The sequence below is a fragment of the Peromyscus eremicus genome, chromosome 3 (genome assembly GCF_949786415.1).
Source record: "Peromyscus eremicus chromosome 3, PerEre_H2_v1, whole genome shotgun sequence".
NCBI classification, from domain to species: domain Eukaryota; kingdom Metazoa; phylum Chordata; class Mammalia; order Rodentia; family Cricetidae; genus Peromyscus; species Peromyscus eremicus.
The window spans coordinates 11610530-11636042 of NC_081418.1; the positions used below are offsets into that span (position 1 = coordinate 11610530).

A 25513-nucleotide genomic window follows, 5' to 3' on the forward strand; every position below is an offset into this window, starting at 1 on the left:
TTGTATATAAAAGTATGAAATGAGACATGAAGTTCTGCCCAATTCCTGTTACAAAGCTTTCAAGAAAACAGCATTTCACATCACACAGAGAACAACTATGTGTTTGCCAATGCTTTTCTGTTCTGTAACATGCTCCCTTGAAGTAGCACTGTGTTATACTCATTATTATCACTGACACTTGGCACCTGTTAGACACTCAGCAATCTGAAGTGAGTAAATTTATGAATGCATAAGCACTCTGGAAGCTTTTGATGTGTGGCTTTCAATGGTAAGTCATAAACTGGGTCAGCCTTGGTCTCTCTCATCCCTGTGACTTCAGTTCTGCTGAGTGTACGGCAAAAGGGATTGACTGATGACATATGAGACACCTAAACAAGTGTTCTTTTCTTTTCTTCCATTCTGTGTATCAAAGCTCCATTCAACCCAAATAAAGGAGCAGACAGCATTGTGAAGTTTGACACTTTCGGAGACGGGATGGGAAGATACAACGTGTTCAACTTCCAGCACATAGGTGGCAAGTATTCCTACTTGAAGGTGGGTCACTGGGCAGAGACTTTATCTCTAGATGTGGACTCTATCCACTGGTCCCGGAACTCAGTCCCCACTTCCCAGTGCAGTGACCCCTGTGCCCCCAATGAAATGAAGAATATGCAGCCAGGGGATGTCTGCTGCTGGATCTGCATCCCCTGTGAGCCCTACGAATACTTGATTGATGAGTTCACCTGTATGGATTGTGGGCCTGGCCAGTGGCCCACTGCTGACCTATCCGGATGCTACAATCTTCCAGAGGATTACATCAAATGGGAAGATGCCTGGGCAATAGGCCCCGTCACCATTGCCTGCCTGGGTTTTATGTGTACGTGCATAGTTATAACTGTCTTTATCAAGCACAACAACACACCCTTGGTCAAAGCATCAGGCCGAGAACTCTGCTACATCTTGTTGTTTGGAGTTAGCCTGTCCTACGGCATGACGTTCTTCTTCATTGCTAAGCCATCACCTGTCATCTGTGCGTTGCGCCGGCTTGGGCTTGGGACCTCCTTTGCCATCTGTTATTCAGCTCTGCTGACCAAGACAAACTGCATTGCTCGCATCTTTGATGGTGTCAAGAATGGCGCTCAGAGGCCCAAATTCATCAGCCCCAGTTCTCAGGTTTTTATCTGCCTGGGTTTGATACTGGTGCAAATCGTGATGGTGTCAGTGTGGCTTATCCTGGAGGCTCCGGGCACCAGAAGGTATACCCTTCCAGAGAAGCGGGAAACAGTCATCCTAAAATGCAATGTCAAAGATTCCAGCATGTTGATCTCTCTGACCTACGATGTGGTTCTGGTGATTCTATGCACTGTGTATGCCTTCAAAACAAGGAAATGTCCTGAAAACTTCAATGAAGCCAAGTTCATAGGCTTCACGATGTATACCACCTGCATCATCTGGTTGGCATTCCTCCCTATATTTTATGTGACATCGAGTGACTACAGAGTAAGTCTTTAACTGCTTCCTTCTTTTCTTTCATTTGGCTTGCTTCTTTCCTTTGTTCTTTTCATCTGTCAATGTTTTGTTGGATAGGAGTTAGGGAAGACTCCTTTTATTTCATCTCAGGAATGAATCAAATAATTACAATGCCATGATTAACTTCAATATGATATGAGGAAATTAATTCACTATGCTTTAAGACATTCAATTAGTGTTTAATTTGTTCAGAGCACTGTGCCAGGCACAGAGGGGAACACAGATATAACTGATGGGTCATTCAAGTCGTTGATGATACAGTGAGGAATAAAACATAATACATACACATGAAAACATCTTAATTAAATTTAAAAGGCAATTGACAAGAGAATGAGACTTCATCACTAAAACCCTAATGAGAATACTTGAAATTAGACACAAGAGGACGTCTGTAATAGATGGATCTATAAATTAAAGTACAATTGTAACATTAAGTCAAGATCAGAATAAAGATCTAAAACTTTTATTCATGCTTCATTACTTTCCTGTGATGGATTAAAGCACAATCCACTGTGCCTTTTCTAAGCCTTTAGTTATAGATACACAAATATACTGTATATAATTGTGCATGTCTATGTGCCATTGAACTGATGAAAATTTTATTACACATGTATGAGTAGCCTAATTAAGTCATTATTTATAGAGTTCAAATTTATGGACTTCCATATAATTACCATATCTTATGGGGGAAATGTCATCATCCTATCATAGTTTCCCAGGTTGTTGAACCATTCATAAGCTGATTTTGCTTTACTAGTTCTAACAGTAATGTCTTCAGTGAGTAATAAGATTTCACCCTCCCCCTTCTGGCAGTTGGTTTTTGTTATCTCTACTTTTTAGGTCATCATAGATCAGTTATCCACAAGCCTGTTTCCTTGTTATACCATGATTTCACAAAATGAAGTAGTCCATAGGTAATAACCATTCCCGAATCTTCTGTTTACCAGTACTTACATCGTCCCAAATCTACGAAATTGCATCTCAAAAGAAGGGCACAGCAAATCCCAAACCTCAGACAGGGAAAAAACAAACAAGCAAACAAACCAAACACATTCAAGGTGTCTATGGCACATTATGGCGAATATTATTAATAGCAATAGATTGCATTCTTGAGAGTATAAAAAAGTATATTTCATTTGTTCTCCCCACAAAAAGGTAAGTATGTGAGGTAATATGTGCTTATTAATTTGATTTATCATTTCTATAATGTTTTCAGATTTCAATACATGTTATATACATGCACCATGATTAACTTCAATATATGAGAAAATTAATTCACTGTTTTAAAATACATATGTAATATGCTTTAAATATATATATATATATATATATATATATATATATATATATATATAAAATTTCCACCAAGTAAAATAATGTTTTAAAGGAAGAAAAAAACTAAAGCACAGGTTAAGAGCCTGACAAAGGTGACTGTCTCTAATTCAAACAATTCACAACTATATGAGTGAAATCTATGGACTGCATGCAGTAATATTCAGTACAAATGAGGAACATAGGTTCAATGTTAGAATAATGGTTAGATATTTTTAGTGCTTAGTACTTTAAGACAACATATAAAAAATTAAAAATCATTAAGAGAGATAGTATCATAATTCGATAGGTAAAATCAAAGGCAAAATATGTGAACCACAAAAGAGTTTGAACAGTCAGAGTTTCAGAATTAAATAGAGAAACATTATTGATATTTTTAAAGCCCCTAACCTTAACTGCTATCCTTATATTTACACTCATCCCATGGATGAGTGTGGACAACTGATTTTTTTAGTGTTGTTGCTATATTGTCCTTAGTCAACCTGCTTTAGAGTACTAGGAATGAGAATCGGTGCAATGGTAATTATGTTGCCCTGGACATCTGAGTTTCAACTTCTCATCCTCAGAAGAGCGACTTGCTTTATAAAGTAAAGCAGAAAATGTTACCAAAAGTAAATATAATAACATTATAAAATTCTGATCTTTTTGGAGAAGTTAGCTTTTACTTCTCATGCACAAAAACTTGAGTTTGTCCCTTGTATGAAAACAATACAGTAGAGTACTAACTAGACAGAATTATCTGAAGATACCAGAAATGTCACTACGCTGTAGAAATCATATGGTAAATAGGAAAACTGTGAAAGAAGAAGGCAGACTATAGATGTGACTCTAGAATTCTGACAAAGTTCAAGTACAGTAAAATCCAAATTTCCTCATGTTGATAATCCTAAAATTTAAACATACATATGTCAAATCATGAATTATTTTTTAAAGAGCTGTCACCCTCATTTTGCGGATGCCCGCTGACAATGTCTACTGTAGAGTGAGAAGCAGCCAAACTTCAAAGTTCTACGAGCCAGGCAGAAGAAACCGCAAGCACCAATACTCTCACGCAGAAATGTGTTAGGGTAGAAAGGCATGGGCAGCTACAGTTTAACACATAAACGCAAGAGTTATTTGATCTAAGAGGTTAGCTGGGGAGTTAAATCACGTAGGGCTCTGTAGGACACAGAAACAAATATAAATTTTATTTTCTATAGAAAAGGAAACCATTGGAAGATTTTTAGGTGAATGGCCATGGTCTCATATCATAAAGCAGAAAGCAAAGGCAAGAGCAAGGACAGCGGTCAGCCTGCTTGGTAGGACAGAGGCTGTGGCCGCTGCAACCAAGTGTTTTAACATTTAAGGAGGTTAGACGGGAACACAGAAACCATCCAGAAATCTGAAAGGCTTTTATACTGTCTGCAATCTACCAAAGTAACCTGCCCCAGTGCCAGGGACAAGGCAGAGCACATGTGACTACTGATTCAGATTCAAAGGACTTTATCACAACCACAGCAGCAGCTGGTGCCAGCATCTGTGCAGGACCCCAGGTTCCAGTTTCTAGAAAGCAATGCACACTGGGCTTAGGGACACCTGAATGTGTCCTGATTGTGACAGGCCCAACTTTGCTGACTTGATTGAATAAACCAAAGCACAACACTGTTAATGAGCCCACTCCTAGTTTAATTATTAGGATTGTCCTCATCACAAATTTTAGCATTACTTCTGATTTTAAAAATATGGCATTAAGGGCTGGAGAGATGGCTCAGTGGTTAAGAGCCCTAGCTACTCTTCCAGAGGTCCTGAGTTCAATTCCCAGCAACCATGTGGTAGCTCACAACCATCTATAATGAGATCTGATGCTCTCTTCTGGCATGTGGGCACACATGCAGACAGAGCACTCATACCTAAAAAAAAATACATAAGTAAAATTTTTAAAATGTGGCATTAAAATATAATTTCTTTTAATGACTGAGTTTCAGTGCCCCTTCAATTTGCATCTAAAATAAGTGCCTTACCTTTGGCCCAGCCATGCCTCCCCAGTGAAAGAGCGAGGTAAGAGGAGGATTCCGGCCAGTATGACACACAAATTCTAATTCCTCCCCTCTTTTGAGTTCCCAGCACACTGCATCTGGTACAGGTAGACTTCTACCACCCTCCAGGATGGAGAGAACTTGGCCCTCACCTTCAATGTGTTCTCCTAAAGCAGCTAAAATCACGGTGGAGAGTGTGATGGAACCAGGTATTGTGGAGGGATAGTACGGGCCCCATGCCAATAAGCAAGACACATCTGCTTCCAGAAGCTACTTGCAGCTCAACTTAAGGTCTAATGTTTTTGTGCACCTGAATGTTCGAATTGGCCAGGCGTGGTGGTACACGCCCATAATGCCAGCACTGGGGAGGCTGAGGCAGGCTGAGAGTGGCGTCTGGAGTCTAATCTACATGGCAATGCCCTATATAAAAAAAGAAAGAAGACAACAGTGTCGTAAATTTCCAGCTTCACGGCTGAGTAAAATAGTTGGTAACTTTTCTCCCAGAAGCCTGCAGAGCAGCTTCAGGAATGACAAAAGCTAGCCAGCAGGAATGTGGCTTCTAAGGCAGTTCTAGCTTCATTTCTGCATGACCTGTTGTCAGCAATAGAGTCTTAGTCCTGGTGGGAAGCCAAGAGCAATAGCAATAGCTTGCATTGTTATTTCTGAGACTTCCTTGACCAGCAATTTAAAGGGAGATAGGTATCCCACATCTGTCACTGAGATTTTGGTTTAATAACCTATAGCTTCAAGGAGCATTATCTCCCATGTAGGATACCTCCATTCAGATTTAAGGCCCACTCCACAAGAGGGAACTCATGCCTGGTACTGGAAACCTGGCCAAGAACGCATGGCTGGAGAGATCATAGGTCTCCAGGTGAACTTATTACTATTTTTTGCTAAATGGACATAGTATCAAACTACTCTCTGAACACTTATCTTTATACCTATGGATTAGTGTAGCTCTCAAACCTCATCAGAGACCCTGCTTCTTTCAATAGGTGACAGTTATATAGAGACTCACAACTGGGCAAAGTGGAGAGAATGAGTGACTGTGGAGTGTGGGGTCTAAATGGGACATCTATATCACACACACACACAACACACACACACACACACACACACACACACACACACACACACACACACACACCAAGACTCAGAAAACATTGTGGAAGAGAGGAAGACAATATTTAAGAGCCAGAGTGTGAGGAGTGCTGCTACAAAACACTGTCTTTTGGACACACAACCAGTACAACCGTGAACTCATTGCAGCTGTGGTTGTCTGCACACAACCTGCACAAGCCTAGGAGAGCGGCTCAGGAGGTTCCAGCCCTCCCTCAGGGTCTGCTGACAGCCAGTGGCTGCCGGGAAAAGACTTGTTGCTTTCTTCAATGGGGTAACCACTGAAAAGCTGTTTGGATTCCAGTAAATCGTTTTCCACCCCTGTGCATGCAGCTACTCTATCTAAACTAAGTGGGTCACACACAGCAAAGACATAAAAGTAGGAAGACACTTGTTTAAAGTCTCAGAAGAAGAGGGAAGGCAAACGAGGCCAGGAAACACACTGGAAGAAGAGTAAATACCTACGTACATGGATTAACCGACAAAGAATAAAAAATAAATAATTTTTAAAAAGAAAAAATAAATGAAAGAAAAAAGAAGAATAAACCCAATCCAGGTAAGAGCACAAATGCCAATGAGTGCCTTGTCTGTGGATATCCTAGAGATTCCCTGTCCTGGAGAAACGTACTCAAGTAGACCAAAGCTCCTTTCTGTGTCCAGATTCCACTGCAAAGACTGAAACTTTTGTCAATTTGAAAAGTTACCTTTAAGGGATGAGTCTTGAGAGAGCCCTCTGTGGCCTTCCATCTGTAACAAGTACCAAGTACCCTGTTCCCACAAGTACCAAGTGTGCTGTACACACAGTACCAAGTGCCCTCTACTCACAAGTACTAAGTGCCCTGTAACCACAAGTACCAAGTGTCCTATACAGACAGAACCAAGTGCCCTGTACCCTCAGCTTCTCAAGGAAATCAGCCAAAGCTCAGATGACCCACCCACTTTTTGCCTTCCCTGCAGGTCCCTCTCTTCTTCTCCTGATTAGTGAGGTTCAAACACCCACGACTTCTATGTGAAAAGAAGTAGAACTTTCTGCCCAATCAGAACAAATTTAATATTAAGTTGTTAGTATCAAATGGACTTGACTTCTGTTGTGAAAAAATACACCCTATCCAGTGCCAGAAAGACTCAGAAACAATCAGAGCCCCAGACTAGCTGCTCTCTTTCAACCCTTTTGCTATAACCCAACATTTAATCCCCTCTCCAGATCCTCCCATTTATTGAGTTTTTTTGTTGTTGGTGTTGGTGGTGGTGGGTTTTGGTTTTGTTTTTTGGTTTTTTTTTTTTGGTTTTTTTTTTGTTGTTGTTGTTTTGAGACTGGGTTTCTCTGTGTACAGTCCTGGCTGTCCTGGAATTCGCTTTGTAGACCAGGCTGGCCTCACACTCACTGAGATCCACCTGCCTCTGCCTCCCGAGTGCTGGGCACCACCAGCCCCCGGCCAGATCCTCCCATTTCATAAGCAATGAATAGAGTGCTGTCCAAGTATGTCAGGTTGACCATACAACTTTGCCAACAAGTTTGTTATTGATTTTTATGGAGTTTCTTTGGCCCTTGAGACCCTCATACTTCCTTTCTTAAAAAGCCTATCTTGGTTAGAACTCCATTCTTACTGCCAAAACTGTCAAAGACTGCAGTGTCCGAGATGAGATTTTTATTCTACTTATTAGATAACAAGTTATCACACCAGCTTCATTGCTGATGACAAAACAAACAAACAAACAAACCTAAAAAAGGCTGTCATTGACATCAACAGCAATAATAGCGATAGCCAGACTGAGCATGTGCAGCAGGGGCCCCTGAGCCTCACTTCTCCTACAGACGAACAATGGCCTCTGGCACTAGAAATAGACTCTATCTTTCAAAGCTCTTTATGTGAACATTCATGAAAAGCAAGTTCAGAACAGAGGCAGCTAGAGCCTTTGCTTACAAGATATGTAGAAATAGGAGACCTTCACAAAATTATCTCCCAACAGAACTTGTTAATGCATTAGATGAATGAGTTTAATAACAGTGGAAAAATCAAAGATGACTCCCAATTTTTTTTTCAAACATTTGGTGTTTCTCAGACTGGAACATTTAGGAAAGGTCAAGCTTAGGTTACATGTACTTCCTTTATTCCTATTAAATACTAAACATAATGTGTGCTAGTGACAGTTGAATATGTATGAATATGTAAATGATATGATAAACATGTAAATATGGAAGCACACAGAATGGGTCTGAACTAGTAAATATCTGAATATAAACAATATAGCAGGTATCTAACTCACAAAAACTTAATGATGAGGGGAGCTATTAAAAACCTGAGGTCTAAGACCCCCCAGACCTTAAAGTTCAGATAGAAAAGATCATTAAAACCAGGAACAATCACCCAGTCTATGGTCGGATATGTCTAAGAAGCCAAAATAAGGAAATGATGTCAAATGTTGCTATAAGTTTGAAGATAAAGTCAGGGCCATAGGGACTGGTGGTATAAAATAGAACAGAGAGTTGTAGATTAAACACAGACTTTTAATCATGTGACTTACTGAAGGAATGGACAACGGAACTTTGAACAAGCCAAGTTCATTGATGATAACCTCCCGCAATCCAGTCCTTTCACACTGAATATTTATGTTTTCCTGTTTAAGATTCTGACTGTACTGGCTCTGCATAAATGTCATTATACAAATATAAAGAAAACCAAAAAAATCTATGTGAAGTCTTGGCAAGCAGTCAGAAGCAACCCACACAAATGATGCTTGCTTTGAAATCCTAAACAATGTTTTCATGAATATCCCAAACACAGAAGATCCAATATAATTAGCACATAGACTTAGCTATGATAAGAACAGTTATGACCGATTCTCCTTTTCTAACTTGGACTTGTCTCAATGTTCTCTTTAGCTGACTACATGATGGAATTTATAGCTGAACACTCATTTAGCCAACCTTTCTTGTAGGTGCAGACAACTACGATGTGCATCTCCGTTAGTTTGAGTGGTTTCGTGGTCTTGGGCTGTTTGTTTGCCCCCAAGGTACACATTGTCCTGTTCCAACCCCAGAAGAATGTGGTCACACACAGACTTCACCTCAACAGGTTCAGTGTCAGCGGAACTGCCACCACATACTCTCAGTGTAAGTATGGAACTAAACACCGATTCATTTGTAGATGGCCCCACATGGTGAACCAGGACAGCAGGGCCCAACGAAGCATGCCTGTCCCCATAAAGAATCTCAGATCAGTGCTAATAAGTTCTAATATGCATAGTAAATTAGAATGTATATCAGACTGAGTATGTGCTAAGGATACAGTACAGAGCAGAAGATTCAACATTCTGTTTGGGCACCAGGTAATGTCTGTCAGGGAAGACAGACATTCAAACTATTAATTCAATTAAGCTTTTTGACCAGGTTGTGTCGCCGTAGAACCAGCCTTCTAATCTTTTTGCAATAATTGCCTTAGGAGAGTCACTGAGCTGCCCCTGCCTTACTTTACTCTGTGACCAGAGGGTGGTGTTCTCTAAAGAATGTTCAGAGTCACACACATGCTGAAGATACTGCATGAAAAGTGCAAGCGATGCTCATCAGGAGGAAAGGCTACCAGCACATACCACTCTTTTCAAAAGTTCTAACACGTCTGTCAACAAGGGGAAGCTAAGGATAGGACTGGAGAGAGACTTGGAGCTAAGATTTCGAGAATCTTCTCGATGGGAACACTTGCTTATTCCGTTTGTAAATTTAACCACAGTAAAATCCAACTAACATCCCAGGACAGGACTTGGGAAAGTGCTAGAATAGATCTTCCTGATTCATTGACACAATGATTTCTCGCTGAGAACAGCTGAGGGGCTATGTGAACATGGTTCTAGGATCTCTCCCCAGACCACCATTCCTTCCCATTCTGGGATTTTTGTAGCTAAGACAGTGACTGAAACACTGTCATCCCCAAACACAGGATTCAAGTTTCCTAAAGCACAAATGTATCTGAAACAAACAGCTTGTAAAATAATTTTCAGTTAACCTGTGGTTCAAAGTAGGGGGAATTCACTGGCAGGGTGAGAGAGAAGGGGATGGAGCCCGAGGAAGAAGGAGGTCTCAGAATGACAGAGACAAATGATTACTTCACAGTTTTGCCTCTGATCAATTAGAAAGGATACTTCAAAATGGCTGAGCATCACGGGATGAGCTAGTGCATTAGTACCTCAGTTTCTCCAACAAATTATAGAATGTAGCAGGGCACTCTTTCCACCAGCAGAGGAAAACTGACAGACAGGGTGAGAGTACACATGTGTTCTGGGATGTGCCCCATACCCTTATCTCCTCAGCCCTGAGCTGCTGTGATGCAGGGATCCACACATTTCCTGCTAAATTCCCAGGTTTCCCAATGGTGAAGTAAAAGCTATAAAATAGAGAAACATGCTTATTTCCAAACCAAATCTGTTCATTTCTTAACTAAACAAAATTGCTATAGCTAGCTAGTTCAGACAACAAAAAAAAACTGGCAATAAAAAATAATGTCATGCACAGAAACTATCACCTACCCAATATTTCCTATGTGATGGACATTGTGCTAAATACTTTGTGTGTATGTGTGTATATACTACATTTCATTTAATGTTCACAACATTATTTTTGAGATAGAGAAACCTGAACAGGGTTATGATTATCCCAATCAATGAAGCAGTATTTTTTAAATTCCTGAATCAGAACTTAGCATCAGTACTTTTGAATGTCAAGCCAGCATACCTAACTACAGCACTATGCTGCCCCTCCCAGAAAGCATGCTAGGGCTATTAAGCACCTGGCTTATGATGCTGGGTGGTTAATGGCTTCCATAGGAAGAAGTATAAGCACTCACCCTAGACTGACTAGGACAAGTTTCCCTTGGATCTGTTGAGAGCTCAGAGCTCCTGGATACAACTGGAACAACTTAACATAGTCTTTAAGTTGTAACACACATTTTAAAATCAGACCTCAGTAACTTAGAACTAGGAGTTCTAATACACATGGTAGGAATGATTAAATTTCAAAAAAAAAATCCTAGATTCTATCTGATCAAATCCTCTTCTCAGAAATTGTTAAATATCCATTTATACAAAAATACTGTGCTGGTACTGTAGCAGACCCCCTTTTGGCCCTGTGAACTAATCTGAAAATGGCCAAATTGGTGCTTTAAGGTAGATGTCTACTCAATGGAACATTTTAGAGTATTCCCAGACCTCAACAACATTGCCCTAATTAATTTATCCCAATCAATGAAGCAGTATTTTCTAACAAAGAATTTATATAATATCCATTTCAAATCACAGAAATAACAAATACACTCATCTATAATTCTGTGTTTAGAGTAGCTTACCTTTTGCAGATTTATTTTATCTTGGTGATATCAGGTGCTAGAAGTTCTATTTTGTAGCTAAGAAAATTGAGGAGTAAAGTTACTTGTGTCTAAAGCTCAAAGCTCATTTGTTATTGGAACAACATAGTTTTAAGTCTTTTTTTTTTTTTTAACTTTAGAGACAGGGTCTCTCTGTGTATTCCCTGGCTGTCCCAGCTCTCACTCTATAGACCAGACTGCCCTTGAATTCAGAGATCCTCCTGCTTCTGCCTCCCAAGTACTGGGATTAAAGGTGTGTGCCACCACAACCAGCCTATAACTAGACCTTAGTAACTCAGAACTAGCAGCATGTTGACCTTGGATTTCCCGACTTGCAGTGAAAATGTTTCTCATTTTAATAAATTAAAGCTACTCTCATGGAATTCATTCAATCATTCAATTCTTGAATATTACATGTTCCAGTGGCCTATAATCATCAAGTATGAGCAATAAGGAGTAGAACAGGGCCCTAACCCCATGAAGCTTATTGTCTAAGGCAGTACTTTGATACTGTAGAAGGTATAACTAACCAATCAATGGGTTGGGGGAGATTTATTTAGTGTGTTTCAAAAATAAAAGAAATACGTACTCTTAGGATACATTAGATTTAAACAAACAGACAAACATGCAGGCAGATCACGAAGAGCTATATGTATGGACCAGGTAGAATGCGTTTATTAACTCCGAATCACTATCACAGACTTGTGAGATTACTTCTGTATGTGAATATGCTACCGAACTGCTGTCATGTGAGAATTTAAGCCAAACCTTTACTATCTTAGTGCCTGTTTCCTCTAGTATGAATACAGTACAGCAGAGATCCATTTCCCCCCAAATACTGTGATTGGTGCTGTTTCATAAATTATACAAAACTCTTAAATGACTGTGAATCCACTAGGTGCTAGCTTCCAGGGCAGCAGCAGCCTGCCTCTGCCACCACAGCAGTTCCATCACCTGCCGCCAGGTGCCGCGTCATCACCTGCCGCCAGGTGCCCTCCCACCATCAGCTGTACCACATGTGAGCCCTTAAATGTGCCCACCAGGCCCAGCTCGCTCTCCTGTCTCTTCTTTCCTCTTGCCTCTCTTCTTCCTTTTGTCTCTTCCCTGTTCTGTCTGCCTGCCTCTCTCATGTCCCACTCCAACATGGCCTTTCATCCCCCCCCCAGCCCCCATAAAGCTCTTGCACTAACTCTGTTATTTTACGTGGAGTGTGAGCATAGTCACTGATTTTAAATGTCCAAATTCTACCCACTGTAGATAAAACACATTTAGGGGAAATGCGTAAAAGCACTAAATATATGCAGACTAATTTTCAAGTCTTCATTCTCTAAAGAATGCAGTACACCAGCTATGTGAAGTGTATGAAGTATAAGTAATCTGGAGATGATATAGAGTGTATGGGAGATGAGTGTAGTACAGACAAACACCATTTTACAAAAGGGACTTGCTCAGCTTTTAGTGTCTGTGGGTAGGTAGGGAGGCAGAAAGGGGAGGATCCTGTAACCGATACTTTACAGACATCAAGGGACAAATGTAACTCTTGTCCTCCCAGTAAGCACTAGACTGGTGATTTATTCCATTGGCTGATTGTTATTGATGCTAATGGTGATTTTGAACTTTCTCCATGGGTAAAAGAAATGCGCCACACGTAAATGAGAGTGCGACATGGAAGAAGCAGGGCTACCTCTGTCTTCATGTTTAGTTATTTATTTCCACATAAGAAGCTTCACAGCCCAAATGGTTTAAAACAACTCTCTTATCACCTCCTATGGTTTTGTGAATCAGGAATTCAGCCAGGCCTTGGGTGGGCAGTTCATCTGCTTCATAATGCCTTACTTGGCATCCTCCCGTAGTGTTCCTGCTGAGACCAAGTTGATCTGGAGTCTCACACCTATGCTTAGCACCCTGGTGGGAAGCCTTCCCATGTGGGCTTCAGAGAGCATGCTGGGTAAAAGCTCTGGAGAAACGGGCCAGCTGGGAAACCCACACAGGATGTCCTATACTATATCTATTCAAGGACAGGACACAGCCTGCCCTTATTCAAGGGGAAGGACAAAATCAACTCTCAGGGAATCTGTGGTTGCTCTAATTATGCTGTACTCTCCAAATCCTAGATGAACTCAGTGCTGCACTCTTCAGGGATTAGACTGACTTCACAAGTGCAGCCACACGACTTCCCGCTTTGTCCTTCAGTGAGACAGTGGCAGATAAAACATGTCCCTTGGGAGCTTTGGTCAGCCTCTTCCCAGAGGCTAAGGTCTTTAATAACAGGAAACTATGGATTTATATGAAGTTGCTATAAACAGATAGAAAAGTATGACCAGACTCAGAAGTCACTATGGAAGAAGGGGCATGGCTAAAGGCATTTGGGGAAACTGACCACCAAGAAACATTCTCCATATTGTTATATGTGAAAGAACACTTCAGTTTGTATCTGCTTAATTATATACAGTGGAAGTCAAAATAAAAATAAATTTAACTCTTCTCCTTTAATAATGCCCACTGGTTAACAGCTCCCAATTGCTTATATATAAACAACTGATTTGAAGTAAATATTTCCTGGCTCTACCCACAGATATTCTGATTCCTCTGATCTAAGGCAAAGGCAAAATCTGGTTTGTAACAGAAAACATAGCTTTTCAATGGAGGTAATCCTGGGAAGGAAGGCTTCTGAGAATGCAACAGTAAGCAAACTTGTTGGGTTCATTTCATATCAGGCAGTGCAGGGAATGCTGACTTCATCACCTCCTTCAGAGTGTGGCAGACCCTGGGTTCAGAGAATCCCCCATGTTTTGCTTCATGATATCATTGACCACATACCTGTGCAGTTGTTTCCTAGGATACCACTGGCGCATACTTATGACAGCTGTTTCCTAGGCTCCCTCTGGGACTCTCCAAGGAAGTCATTTGGAGAACAGAATCACCTGGCCACTCATAAAGACTGCTCCTCCCAGGGGAAATATAACTTAGAGATCTTGACATCCTAAACTCATCTTTGTGATGCTGCTCCCACACCCAGTCACATAAGCAAACATCCTACATAGCGAGATTAAAAAGAAAAGATGTCCATCTTTACTCTTTTCTGCTTGAAAGCAAAGGGGATTCTTAGAGCTGGTTCCCAAAGACAGAAATCGAGACAATATGCTGGGGATATAAATGGAACTGCATAATGTTGAAGGAGACACGCCGCTAGACATATTCGTGAGTTTATGTGGCTCAAAACCCTCCGGGAGCTATACAGGTCAGACTGCAAGCACTAAAATGGTTTAGAAACAGCATAGATCAGCACAGAGGTGAGAAATGAAGTGTGCCCTATGGTCTTACAGAGCTATTAAGTGCTCAGACTTGGTCCTATGGGGATGTATATTTCTCTTTCTCAAAGTGATCATTTACATGTACGAATGTCATTATCGTTACAGTAAACCAAGAGACTTCTAAATAATAATGCCCAGACCTGGGTCTTAGAGGAACTCTAGTCAGATGTAGACTGATTTTCTCTGTTGAAATTTTATTCAGAAAGTCACCTGTCTTTGTGATAATGTGTGAATTGCTCCATTAACAGAATCTAGTCTTTATTGCAAAGTATTTTTACATTACAAAGCTAGATCAATAGTATAGAAAGATCAAGTGAACAGTCTTCTAGAGGCATTGCCTAAATTTCTACAAAGCTAAAGCAAGAGAAAGCAAGCATATGAGAACAAAATTTTGTGCTTACTAATGGTTACGCCTTTGACAGTACCCTAATGAACAGAGTATAAACTACTGTTGAAATTTGAATGCAACTTTTATGAACTTAAATATACTCTATAATGCCCACATTTTATCTCTACATTGCAACCCCACAAAAATAATGGTATCGTGGGCCTACACTGTAGATTCAAAGTCTCATAATGACACTATGTAAAAGCCTGGCCAGACAAATCAGCAAGTTATTGGTAACACACTGAATTGACAGTCATCCTCACCACAGGCAGAAGTATATTGTAAACATGAATCAGTGGAGAATGCATGAAGAGCCTTGAGCATTCAGAAAGTTAAGCCATCTGCTTGCAGGCAAAATAAACAAAATTCATCCAATTCAAATAGATGCCAATCTCTTTTTCCCTTTGAAAAGTCCTCAGCAGTCTGAGAAATTCATTCCACCTCTTCCACACCCTCCTTCAGTGAGGATGGGAGGAGAGTCTGCAATGGTCATAAGTAAACCTACAAGTACCAGAGACTGTAGCTCTTCTTCCTGCTGTTTAATGTTGCCACTGTATCTACCTTGAAACTGTCCTTTTCCAACCCCTGATCTCTTTACAACATCCTGTAAGGAAAACGACCGTAGAGACTGAAGCTGGAAAGGCTGCTAAAGACCATTTGTTCTAGTAACTCCATTTCCAGATGAGAAAGCCAGAGCCCTCCCCATCTCATAGATGCTTTAAGGAATTTGACAAATAAAGTCATAAATAAAACTCTCAAAAGATATTTGATGGCTCCCCTGGCCTCTGTGGATTTTCTACCTTGGCTCAGTTAACGGGGGGAAAAGGTGATTCTGGTGATGAGAATCTTAGCTCCTGGAAAATGAAAGGTTTAAAAGTTTTTCTTTCAGTCCGTACACAGCAGCAGCCTATTCTAGAGTCCTGGTCATAGATCCCCTCTCCAAAGCCTGTGCCTGGAGGTCCAACATCATGTATCATGTCTGTGGTAGATTAGGTTCCCACAGCACTATAGTACACACAGACAAGGCAAGATATTCCAGAAGGGAGACCCAAATGTTTCCAGAGACTGTAATTCGATGGGGACAAATCAAGGAGTAGTATTAGTAGTGAGTGGATGTTTGTGTCAAAGGCATGCTTTCTCTTAGTAAGTGGTCCTTTAAAAGCAAGTATTTTGAATTAAATTATATTGCATCCTCCTGCTTTCTGTGTTGTCCCTTTGAACAGGAAGCAGTACAGAAAGAGTTCCTGAACCAAAGAGTTCAATATTATATTAGAGTTCTCTCCAGTCAAACACAGTTCATGTAACCCAGAGTTAGTAGATGTCTTTAGGAACACCGACATGTTCAGAACTATGTGAGTATACTAACTTTAAAAGAAAACTATGTTCGTTGTCAACCATTGTCCATAATTTGTTTTAGAGGCTCAGTACCTTAAAAAAAAAACAAGCAAAAGACCAATTTGCTTTACTAATTTATCTTCCCTATTTCCATTTCACTTTAAATGAAAGTATCAGGAATATTCCTAAATGAGGATATTTGTGCGCCAATATAGCATGAGAATTCTCTCCACGTGGGAAACCAAGAGGTGCGTGTGTAACTTCTGCCTCACCTGGTATGACCGCAGAAGCTCTTGGAGAGGGAAATGTGTAAATGATATAAACAATCTTCAATTAATTCATTGAAGAAACATTTTTGAGCCTAGAGCTCACCTCTAGGAACTAGGGAATGTGGCCATGATGTAAATTTTATACTCATGGTCTTGCCATGCTAATGGGCCAGAGAAGGAACACAAACAGACCAGTAAGATGGCATGAAGCAGGTAATGATGAGAAATGTAAAGAAACACTCATGGGGGAATGGACATATTCTACCCGGCACCTCAGGCACAGAGGAGCTGGAGGAGTGAAACTGTTTATATCGTGGCTGGGGATGGCATTCTGCACAAAGACATGAAGGAAACAGAGGCAGGAAGTCACGCTGGTACCTGAAAGACAGACACTGAAGGTGTGGGAATGGCAATGGATAATATCATTGTACAGACGCCTGCTTTTCTAACAAAAGAAATGGGACAGCTCTAGGCTTCTCCAGAGCTGTGGCATGAGCTGACCTTCCAAGCACCCCTGTGTCTATGTGAGCAGACAGCCGCACGGAGAGCAGACAGAGATCACCGAGACTACTGCATTGTCCAGATGCTGGTGACTCAGACCAGGCTGATAGAAATGGAAACAAATGAAATATTTAGAGGCTGTATACAATTTGAATGTGATGCTAACAAGATTAGCTCCACCAGACAAAAGAACATGTGTCTGGCATAGTTTTTTAGAGTTTAATAGTTGCAGCTTCAGATTCTGATCACTAGGCATGGTAGCACACATACCACACATTAATGGACTCTCAAGGTGAGTCAACCTCTGGTCCTTGAATGAGCTTTAATTCAGATTTTGATAGAAAAGAAAGAAAACAGTGCTGGGCAAAATCAGAGGTGGATAAGAATGCAGAATTAGTGTGGGGGTGGGGTGGGGTAGGGGGAAGTACAGAGTTAAGGATCCATTTCTTTTACCTGATGTTTACTAGACATCTCCTTTCATATTTCTGGAGGGGAAACAGTAAAAGGATATGACTGTAAACAATATCATGAGGTAACAATGGACTGAGGCACGTAGTGAAAGGTAAATGAAATCTCAGCTCACATGGGAATTAAATTGTATCATGAGTAACAAAACCTGTGTATGACATATCTTCTCTCTATGACTCAGAATGAGGAAGTCTTAGCTTGTGTAGAATTATAAATATCACTTGAAAAATATAGCTTTAATTTGCACCTTGTTCTACACAACTAGTTTTTAGATCACTATTTGAATTGGCAAAAGTGACTACTTCCTGAGAATTCAGTCTAGAATTACCCCCAATATCTTAACAATGAATACCCTGCCTTCCTCTTGAAATCTCAACAATAGCAAGACTGCAACACTGGTGTCTAGCAACACATCTTGATCACCAAATGAACTTCTTCTGAAAGAGGATGAGAAAAACTGAATGAGTGAGAACAAAGATTTAATGACAGGAGGAGGACAAAGAGGCATACAGTTGATAGAAGTGGATTCCATGACTTTAAAATACATAAATAAACAGCTCTCCCGGAAATGGATTCCATGACTTAAAAAAATACATAAATAAGCAGATCTCCTGGAAAAAATTATTTGAGGTCACCAAGAACAAGAAAACTGAATGGATGGGAGCAGACAGGAATGTCTGCTCTGCTGAAATGTTTATTTTCTCCCAAGTCTGATACACTAAGGAGTTTGGTAAGGCATCAATTCCCAGGAGCCAGTCTTTTAGTCAGTTGACTAACAGGCTTGGCATGCAGAAAAATCTATTCAATAAATATGTTTAGTATTGATCAAGAGCCCAGTTATGTGAAAAAAAGTCATAATTTTCCCCCAAGCCTGGCCACCCCATGTGTGAGCAGTGGGAAGGAAGTGGATTCCACACAGGGAGCCATGGCTGCCACATAGTTGCACTGACCAAAGTTTCACCATGTCTGTGAAGTAAAATGAGTCTTTTCTCGGGTGCAAATTGTGCTTTTGTGATCAATAGTGAAACCTACAAGGTCTCTTACAGCTGTTTTCAGTTTTCACTTTGAGTGGCAAAAAGTACCACTTTAGCCTAGGGCAGACAACAGCTGCTGTTCATCCCACATCCCCAGAAAACCTAAAAGAGCCCTGCATGATAATTGTTTCTTGCAGACAGAATGATTATAGAAATCTGCTTAGCCACACTTAAGAAAATGGGCCAAACTTACACCATTAAAAACCTCATGAGAAGTTCATCAGAACAACAGCAAAAGCTCATCACAAGAACATAAGTGCATGCATATGCACGTACGCCATGCGTGTGCACACACACACACACACACACACACACACGCATACACAATGACAGCATTTTGATTTTTCTACATATTTTACTACCTTGGGGAAAAACAGATGGGCTAATATGGGAAGTACTTGTGAAATATTTATGAATGCAAAGTAATTGAGATGGTAAACTCATAAAACAATTTCTCCTACTATATTCTGCAGCATATGCAAAAAAGGAGAGTTTTTTTTTTTTTAACATAATAAAATGCAATGGCCAAAGCCACAGAGAAACAGTAAAAGCAAAGTAGAAGTTTACAAGTGGAGATCCCTTCAATATACTAAAAAGGGTCTGGGGGAAGTTCCTGCAGAAGGAGTCTGATGGGCATCTTTGATGTTGTTATTTTGTGAGATCTAGAATTTATATCCTGGCAGAGAGTGTTTCCTTTAATATCCCTATGGAGCAGAGCCATGACTCAGAGGGCTCTGTGGACTTCCATAATGATGTCCAAGGCCTGCAGAGTGCATTATTTGAAGCCATGCAGTCAGCTGTCTTTGCAGCCATTGTATCTCCTACCTAGTCAAATGCAACAGTTGGTAAGAAGTTGGAATGCAGAGACCAAAACTGACATGAGAGAGTTCTTCAAAGAACAGAGTTCCATCACATTCCACAGCAGACTGGGGACGTCAGAGCAGCTTTATGAAATGGCCTCAAGAAAAGCAGAGAGGGGCTGAGACAGTCCAAGGCAGACAGAGGCATCAGCATGTCAGATCTTTGTTATCCTTTACTTATCCCCATTATATATCTTCATTCCTCTGCAATCTCTGAAAAGGAAAAGTCTGCAAAGAAATAATAAAACTTGATCCTAGAAAAGATAAAGGAATTAGTCGAAATGCCAAAGGCAGTATACTATTATCAGGAGCTCTCACCTTGAACCAGTTCTCTTTGCAACGGTAACTGGTGGTCATTGCTTCAGTGTGACTTAAGGAGAGGAAAGCCCACCTGTCCTAAACAAGGCTGCCTATGGACCTCACCAGTGTGCCACTTCCTTCTAGGAACTTCCACTGATTGCCTCATTCTTAGAAATGTAAACATTTATGGAATCTTTCAGGAAATATTTACAGAAAGTCTATTCACAAAATACACTGGAGAGTAATAATAAAACAATAAGCAGAGTTCCTAAGTATTTTCTGATCAATAGTGAAGAAGAGAGGGAGGAGGGGTCTGGAAGCATCAACTGTGCAGGCCCAAATTTTAAAACAGAGATATGACAGAGAGCTACTTTAGACTGAGTTGGCTGAGGACCATCTTTGGAAGGAGGTCACATTCCAGGTGTAGGTGATATGAATGAGGCATGGGGTGATTAGAGAGAATGTCCCTGGTAGAAGCCATAGCTATGGCAAAGGCACAAAGTTGAGAAACATAATTACTATCTGGAGAACAAAGCAAAGGGGGCAGGAATATGTAGGATATGTAACAAACAGAAGGGAAGGCGCAGTCCTTTATTTGAGATTTCTAACCCAAGTTAAAGCACAAGGGGACGCCACTGGAAGTTTCTAAGTGGGTGGCTTGTATTCAAGACGCAGCTGCCCCTCAGTATCCAGGGAACTGGCTTCAGAACAGCCTCCTCATGAGTGGTCAGACTTTCAAATAACCTGTGTACATCTCCAGTAAACTTCAAATCATCTCTAGATTTCTGATCATAGCCAACACAGTGTCACTGCTGTGTAAATAGCCATTACATTGTATTACTTGGGGAGTGTAAGAAAAATTCTGAATATGATCAGTATGTATTTTTTTCCTAAATGTTTCCAATCTATGGTTGGTTGAGTCTGGAACCACAGGTGTGGAGAGCTGACTGTGTGTAGTCTTGCTGCCATGTAGAAAACATATGACCAGGAGAAATGTAAGTAGTATCTGCCACTCCTGTCAGTCTGTACACATAGATAATTAATCAATAGTGGCTTGCCCGGGGTCAGACATGCAAAGATGGCCATTGTTGGATAGACAGCTAGAGCTAATTGCACCTGACGATAGGTTTGCCATGGGAAAAGGAGGAAAAAAATCAAGCATGAATTTTAGACTTCTGGTTTAGGTTAGAAGGGAAGACCATTTACTGAGGAAAAGCTAAGTAGGAAAAGGCTACACAAAGTCAAGAGTTCTTTGGACACCAGTTTTGAAATGACTACTAATATCGTCATGAAGATGTCAACCAGGCAGCTGGATCCAGGGTTCTGAGAAAGAGTACATACTAAGTGGCTCAGAGTGCTCCCTCTGTGTCCAGTGATCTGTGTTTGGAGCTTCATTTACCTTGTTCTTTTACTTTACCAACTTTTACTGATTCTAGGATTTCACAAAGCATATGAAAATGGAGAATAATTAAATTACTAAAGGTCTCACATTTGGAATCATTATCACAAGTAGTTTCCAACAAATTTTGCCAGGCATAGGCTATGTTATTACTATCTCCACAGCAGAAACTTTAAGAAATGTATCACACACATGACATACCTTCCCTCAAAGATTTAGAGTCATTTTGGAAAGAAAATTGAATGTGGTGACACAGGCAGGTGGGCAAATTCTGAGGAGATAGGGGAATGGGGATCATGAGTTTGAAGCTAGTCGGAGCTGCAAAGAAAAGTATTTAATATGGTCCATCTGTGTTAAAAGGTGAAAAAAAAATCTACCAAAGACTTAGCTTGTCACATGACTCCAGTCATTTCCGTTCACAGACTTCAAAGATGTTCTCACACGCCTACTCAAATCACTGAGTTGAAAAGCTTCAGCTTGGCTAGTGGTTGACCTGCTACAAGATGTCAGTTCCCTAAATACTGTGACTGTTGCCTTATAATGCTGCATCAGCTAGAATCTCACTATCAGTTATTCCTTTGTGTTTAGAGAAATTGCTATACCAAAAGTAATTTATGGGTCAATAATATATCTGTTTTCAGTCATGAACACTCTAGAATGAAATTAGTTCATATGTCTTTAGGGAATAGGAAGATATTATGTTAATTATAACCAGGCTGTGTTCTGGTGATCCAGTTCCTGTTGTGAGAATACATATTAGCATCGATGGAGAGACCTAAAAGGTGGCATAAGTTCACTTTCACCTATTCTCTTGAGTATATGGTTTCATCCCAAAGAAGAATGAGGTTCCTGCTTATGTCCTCATTCCATGAAAAGATATCAGGGGCAAAATAAATACTATGTGGATAAACTTCACATAAAAACAAGATGTTAATAGGTAAAAATTGTATCTGAAAAAACTATTATAAAAAGAGTGACTGTACACTACTATGTTATACAGGCACCATGGCACTGTGACCACCATTGCCATTAGTGATGGCACTATGTAACACAAACAGTAAAAACCATACCAGTTTTCTAAGTAAGTAGAGTTCACACAGGACCCCTGGAGCCAAAAAAGAGTCATCCCTGATCAAAGATCAAAACTAATTACAGTTACTGAATATAGGAAACAATTTAATCACCTATAAGAAAATTATAGGGCCCTTCGGTTTATTCAGTACATTTTAACCATTTTATAGATTATTAAGTCTAATTTTCAACCCATGAGAGATTTCTTTCAGCAAAGATTATGCTTATAAATCCCCTTTCTAAGAGGCCTGGCATGAGGAGGCACATTCCAGGATACAAACTAATGAGCAGAAAATATTTATGCAATTTATCTACTATAGCATAAATCAGTAGGCATTTTCCAAAGCCATGTCAAGATGAGTTTTTAATTTAATCTTAACTCAGTGTCTGGGAGTATTTATGCCATTAACTAAGTGTCCTGCTCACTAAGCCTTCTGTCCCACTTTCTTTTGCAGCCTCTGCAAGCACATATGTCCCGACGGTGTGCAACGGAAGGGAAGTTCTCGACTCCACCACCTCATCTCTGTGATTGCGATATGCAGTTCAGTTCTCATGTTCTTAGGCTGTTAGACAAAGTGGTCACATGCTGCTCCAGAACACGGAAACAGAACAAAAGAACAACCCTAGTACCTTTTTTTTAGAAACAGTACAATAAATTATTTTTGAGGACTGTTCAGTATATAGTGATGTGCTACAACTTTTTAGGCTGATTTTAGCGCCCCAATAACACCCCTCCCCAAACATGGAAATAACCGTTGTTTACAGAGCTGAGCATTGGTGACAGGGTCCGACAGGGTCAGTCTACTAAAACAAAACAAATAAATAAAAATCCCTATACAGTGGCAATATTAGGTAACCTTTTTCCTATGAAGTCTTTTGTAGGTTCTTGTTGTAACTAACTTAGGGTGAGTTTCTACGTTGTATATTAAAGTTACATTATATGTAACAGATTGTTTTTCTCAGTACAAAATAAAAAGTATCTGTATTAATGTAAAGATAACCAGAATAAAACCTTCGAGGTTTTCAAGCATGATGGATAACGGTTTGTCCTTTTGGATCACTCAAGGTAATTTGAATATGTAGATTTCAAGTCACCTTCTCTTGTTAATGTTGGAAGTAATTGTCTAACTGAGCTTTTCTTCACAGTCACGTATTTGAATGGAGTTGTAGCCCTGCCAGAGGGTTATGAGTGGAGTTCTACTTTTCTATAGATGACAGTGATCAGAAATTGGCAATGGGTGATAACATAAACATAAGACCAGTTCATGATTATGCATATTATCTTTTTAAAACTATGACTACATAACAGCCCAGAACTGTCAAATGAGGCAAAGGCTTCCCTATATTCTGAATAGAGAGCTATGACCTGTCAGAAAAGGTCTGGTGGATCTGATGTTCAAAAACAACCATAATGACTAGAAAATAAGCCAGAAAGCATCTAATAATTCCACTGGGAATTCACTCTTACCCTTTATAGACGAATGGAGAAGTAGAAATCCTAGCGATCTTACTTCCCATTGCTTTCCCAAGTCCTAGGAATGATGTTCCAGCACACAGACTTATTAAATTTAAATATTTTACTAACCTAAAATAAGGCATGAAATACTTATTACTAAATACTTCCTTGTTTCTATCAAACTTTTAGTTGCAAATAATTAATGGCAGAAAAAATATTGAGAATACATCTGTCTATAGACGCTCTATCATGTACACAGGGGCAGAGAGTACATTTTTTTTCCTGTGATGATGGGGGAAAAATGCTATAAACAATGTCGTTTCAAACAACAAAAATTTATTCTGTCACAATTAATGAGTCAGCAGGACCAGACAGCCTTATAGATAGTCAAAGAAACGATTCATTCCATTCTTTCTCTAGCACCTGGTAGTTATATGCTTCCTTGGCTTATGGCCATGTCATTTCAAACTCTGTTCAGTTTTCATATCACATTCACCATGTCTGTCTTGTCCTTTGTCTCTTAAAATGTCATTTGTCATTAGATTTGGAACACCTAGATAACCCAGTATGGTATCACCTTGATGTTCTTAACTGTATCTGCAGAGGCCATTTATTTGGTTTTGGTGGTGGTGGTGGTGGTGGTGGTGGTGGTGGTGGTGGTGGTGGTGGTGAAGTTTTTGTTTTAAAATAAAATCGTATTCTCAGGGATCAGGGGCTAGGATGTGGACATATTTTTGAGAGGCCACCCATGTAGCCCACAACAGAAAGACTGATGCAGTTGAAAAGCATACACCAGAGCTGTGGATATAACCCAGTTGGTAAAGTATTTGCTTTGAGTGCATGAGAAAACATTTTAAAAGCAGGACTTGTGGTGAAGAATGACTGAGGAAGTAAAGAAGAATTAAATACATGACAGGCAGTATTTGAAATAGTAAAACATAGTAATGCTATATTTAATATATCTAGAAATAGTGAACAGGGGCATGAAGACCAAAGGAACTGGCCTTGAAAGAAATAGGATACTAGAAAATTTTCTCTCCTGCATGCATTTGAATAAGCAACCTAAGGAATCCAGCTACAACCCACCAGATGCTTAAAACAATGGTGCTTACCACTGCCTGAATCCTCACACTCACATAAGTACCTGAAATTTGGGGAGTGAACTAGGGTAGGTTGGGTAACAGATTCGAAGACACTAAACAGCAAAAACAAATTCCACTCTGACTGCAGTTGGCAGGAGAGCCAGACAAGCATGCTCAGAAGGAGCATCTGCTTGGGATAACAGCTGAGGAAGGCTGATGCACGCAATTGAGCTCCGGCCACTGATGGAAGGAGACAGTCTGAGGAAGGCAGTATCAGCCGGGCTGTTCCCAGGCACAGCTGATGCCTCTAACAATCAAGCTGACTGTGGATCTTAAAGCAAGACCTTTAGGGTCATGTCTAAATCTTGGGAAAACCGTATTTTGAGGGCTGGGTTTTGACCCACACCCACTACATTTTATGCCCTGTCAGGACACTGAAAATCATCCACAGGCAGCTCTGTCATTTTCTCCACCCTTGCTACAAAGCCTTGTTTCTAATTAGAAAGTGCACCATCTACCATTTGATCCCTAGAAATAATTTTGTATGAGCACTCAACATATGTGTGGAAAACAGATGCTGTATGATCTTTTCTCTTATGTAAGACATTTTATAAAAAAAAAAAAAAAAGGTTTGGAAGCTTTTTTTTTCTATATTAGTAACAACATTTCATCCTTCCAGAATGTAAAGCTGATTGATCCATCTC

The 25513-nt window shown here is 40.1% G+C and overlaps 1 protein-coding gene across 1 annotated transcript in view; it reads left to right on the forward strand.

Moving 5' to 3' along the window:
• Positions 1–23018, forward strand: part of Grm3 (glutamate metabotropic receptor 3) — a 97248-nt gene extending 74230 nt beyond the window's left edge. Inside the window, exons 3-5 of the mRNA XM_059256481.1 lie at positions 413–1479; positions 8919–9093; positions 22727–23018. Coding sequence (XP_059112464.1) covers positions 413–1479; positions 8919–9093; positions 22727–22800 — 1316 coding nt within the window. The 3' untranslated portion in view covers positions 22801–23018. The remainder of the gene's footprint in view (positions 1–412; positions 1480–8918; positions 9094–22726) is intronic.
• The last annotated feature ends 2495 nt before the right edge of the window (positions 23019–25513 follow it).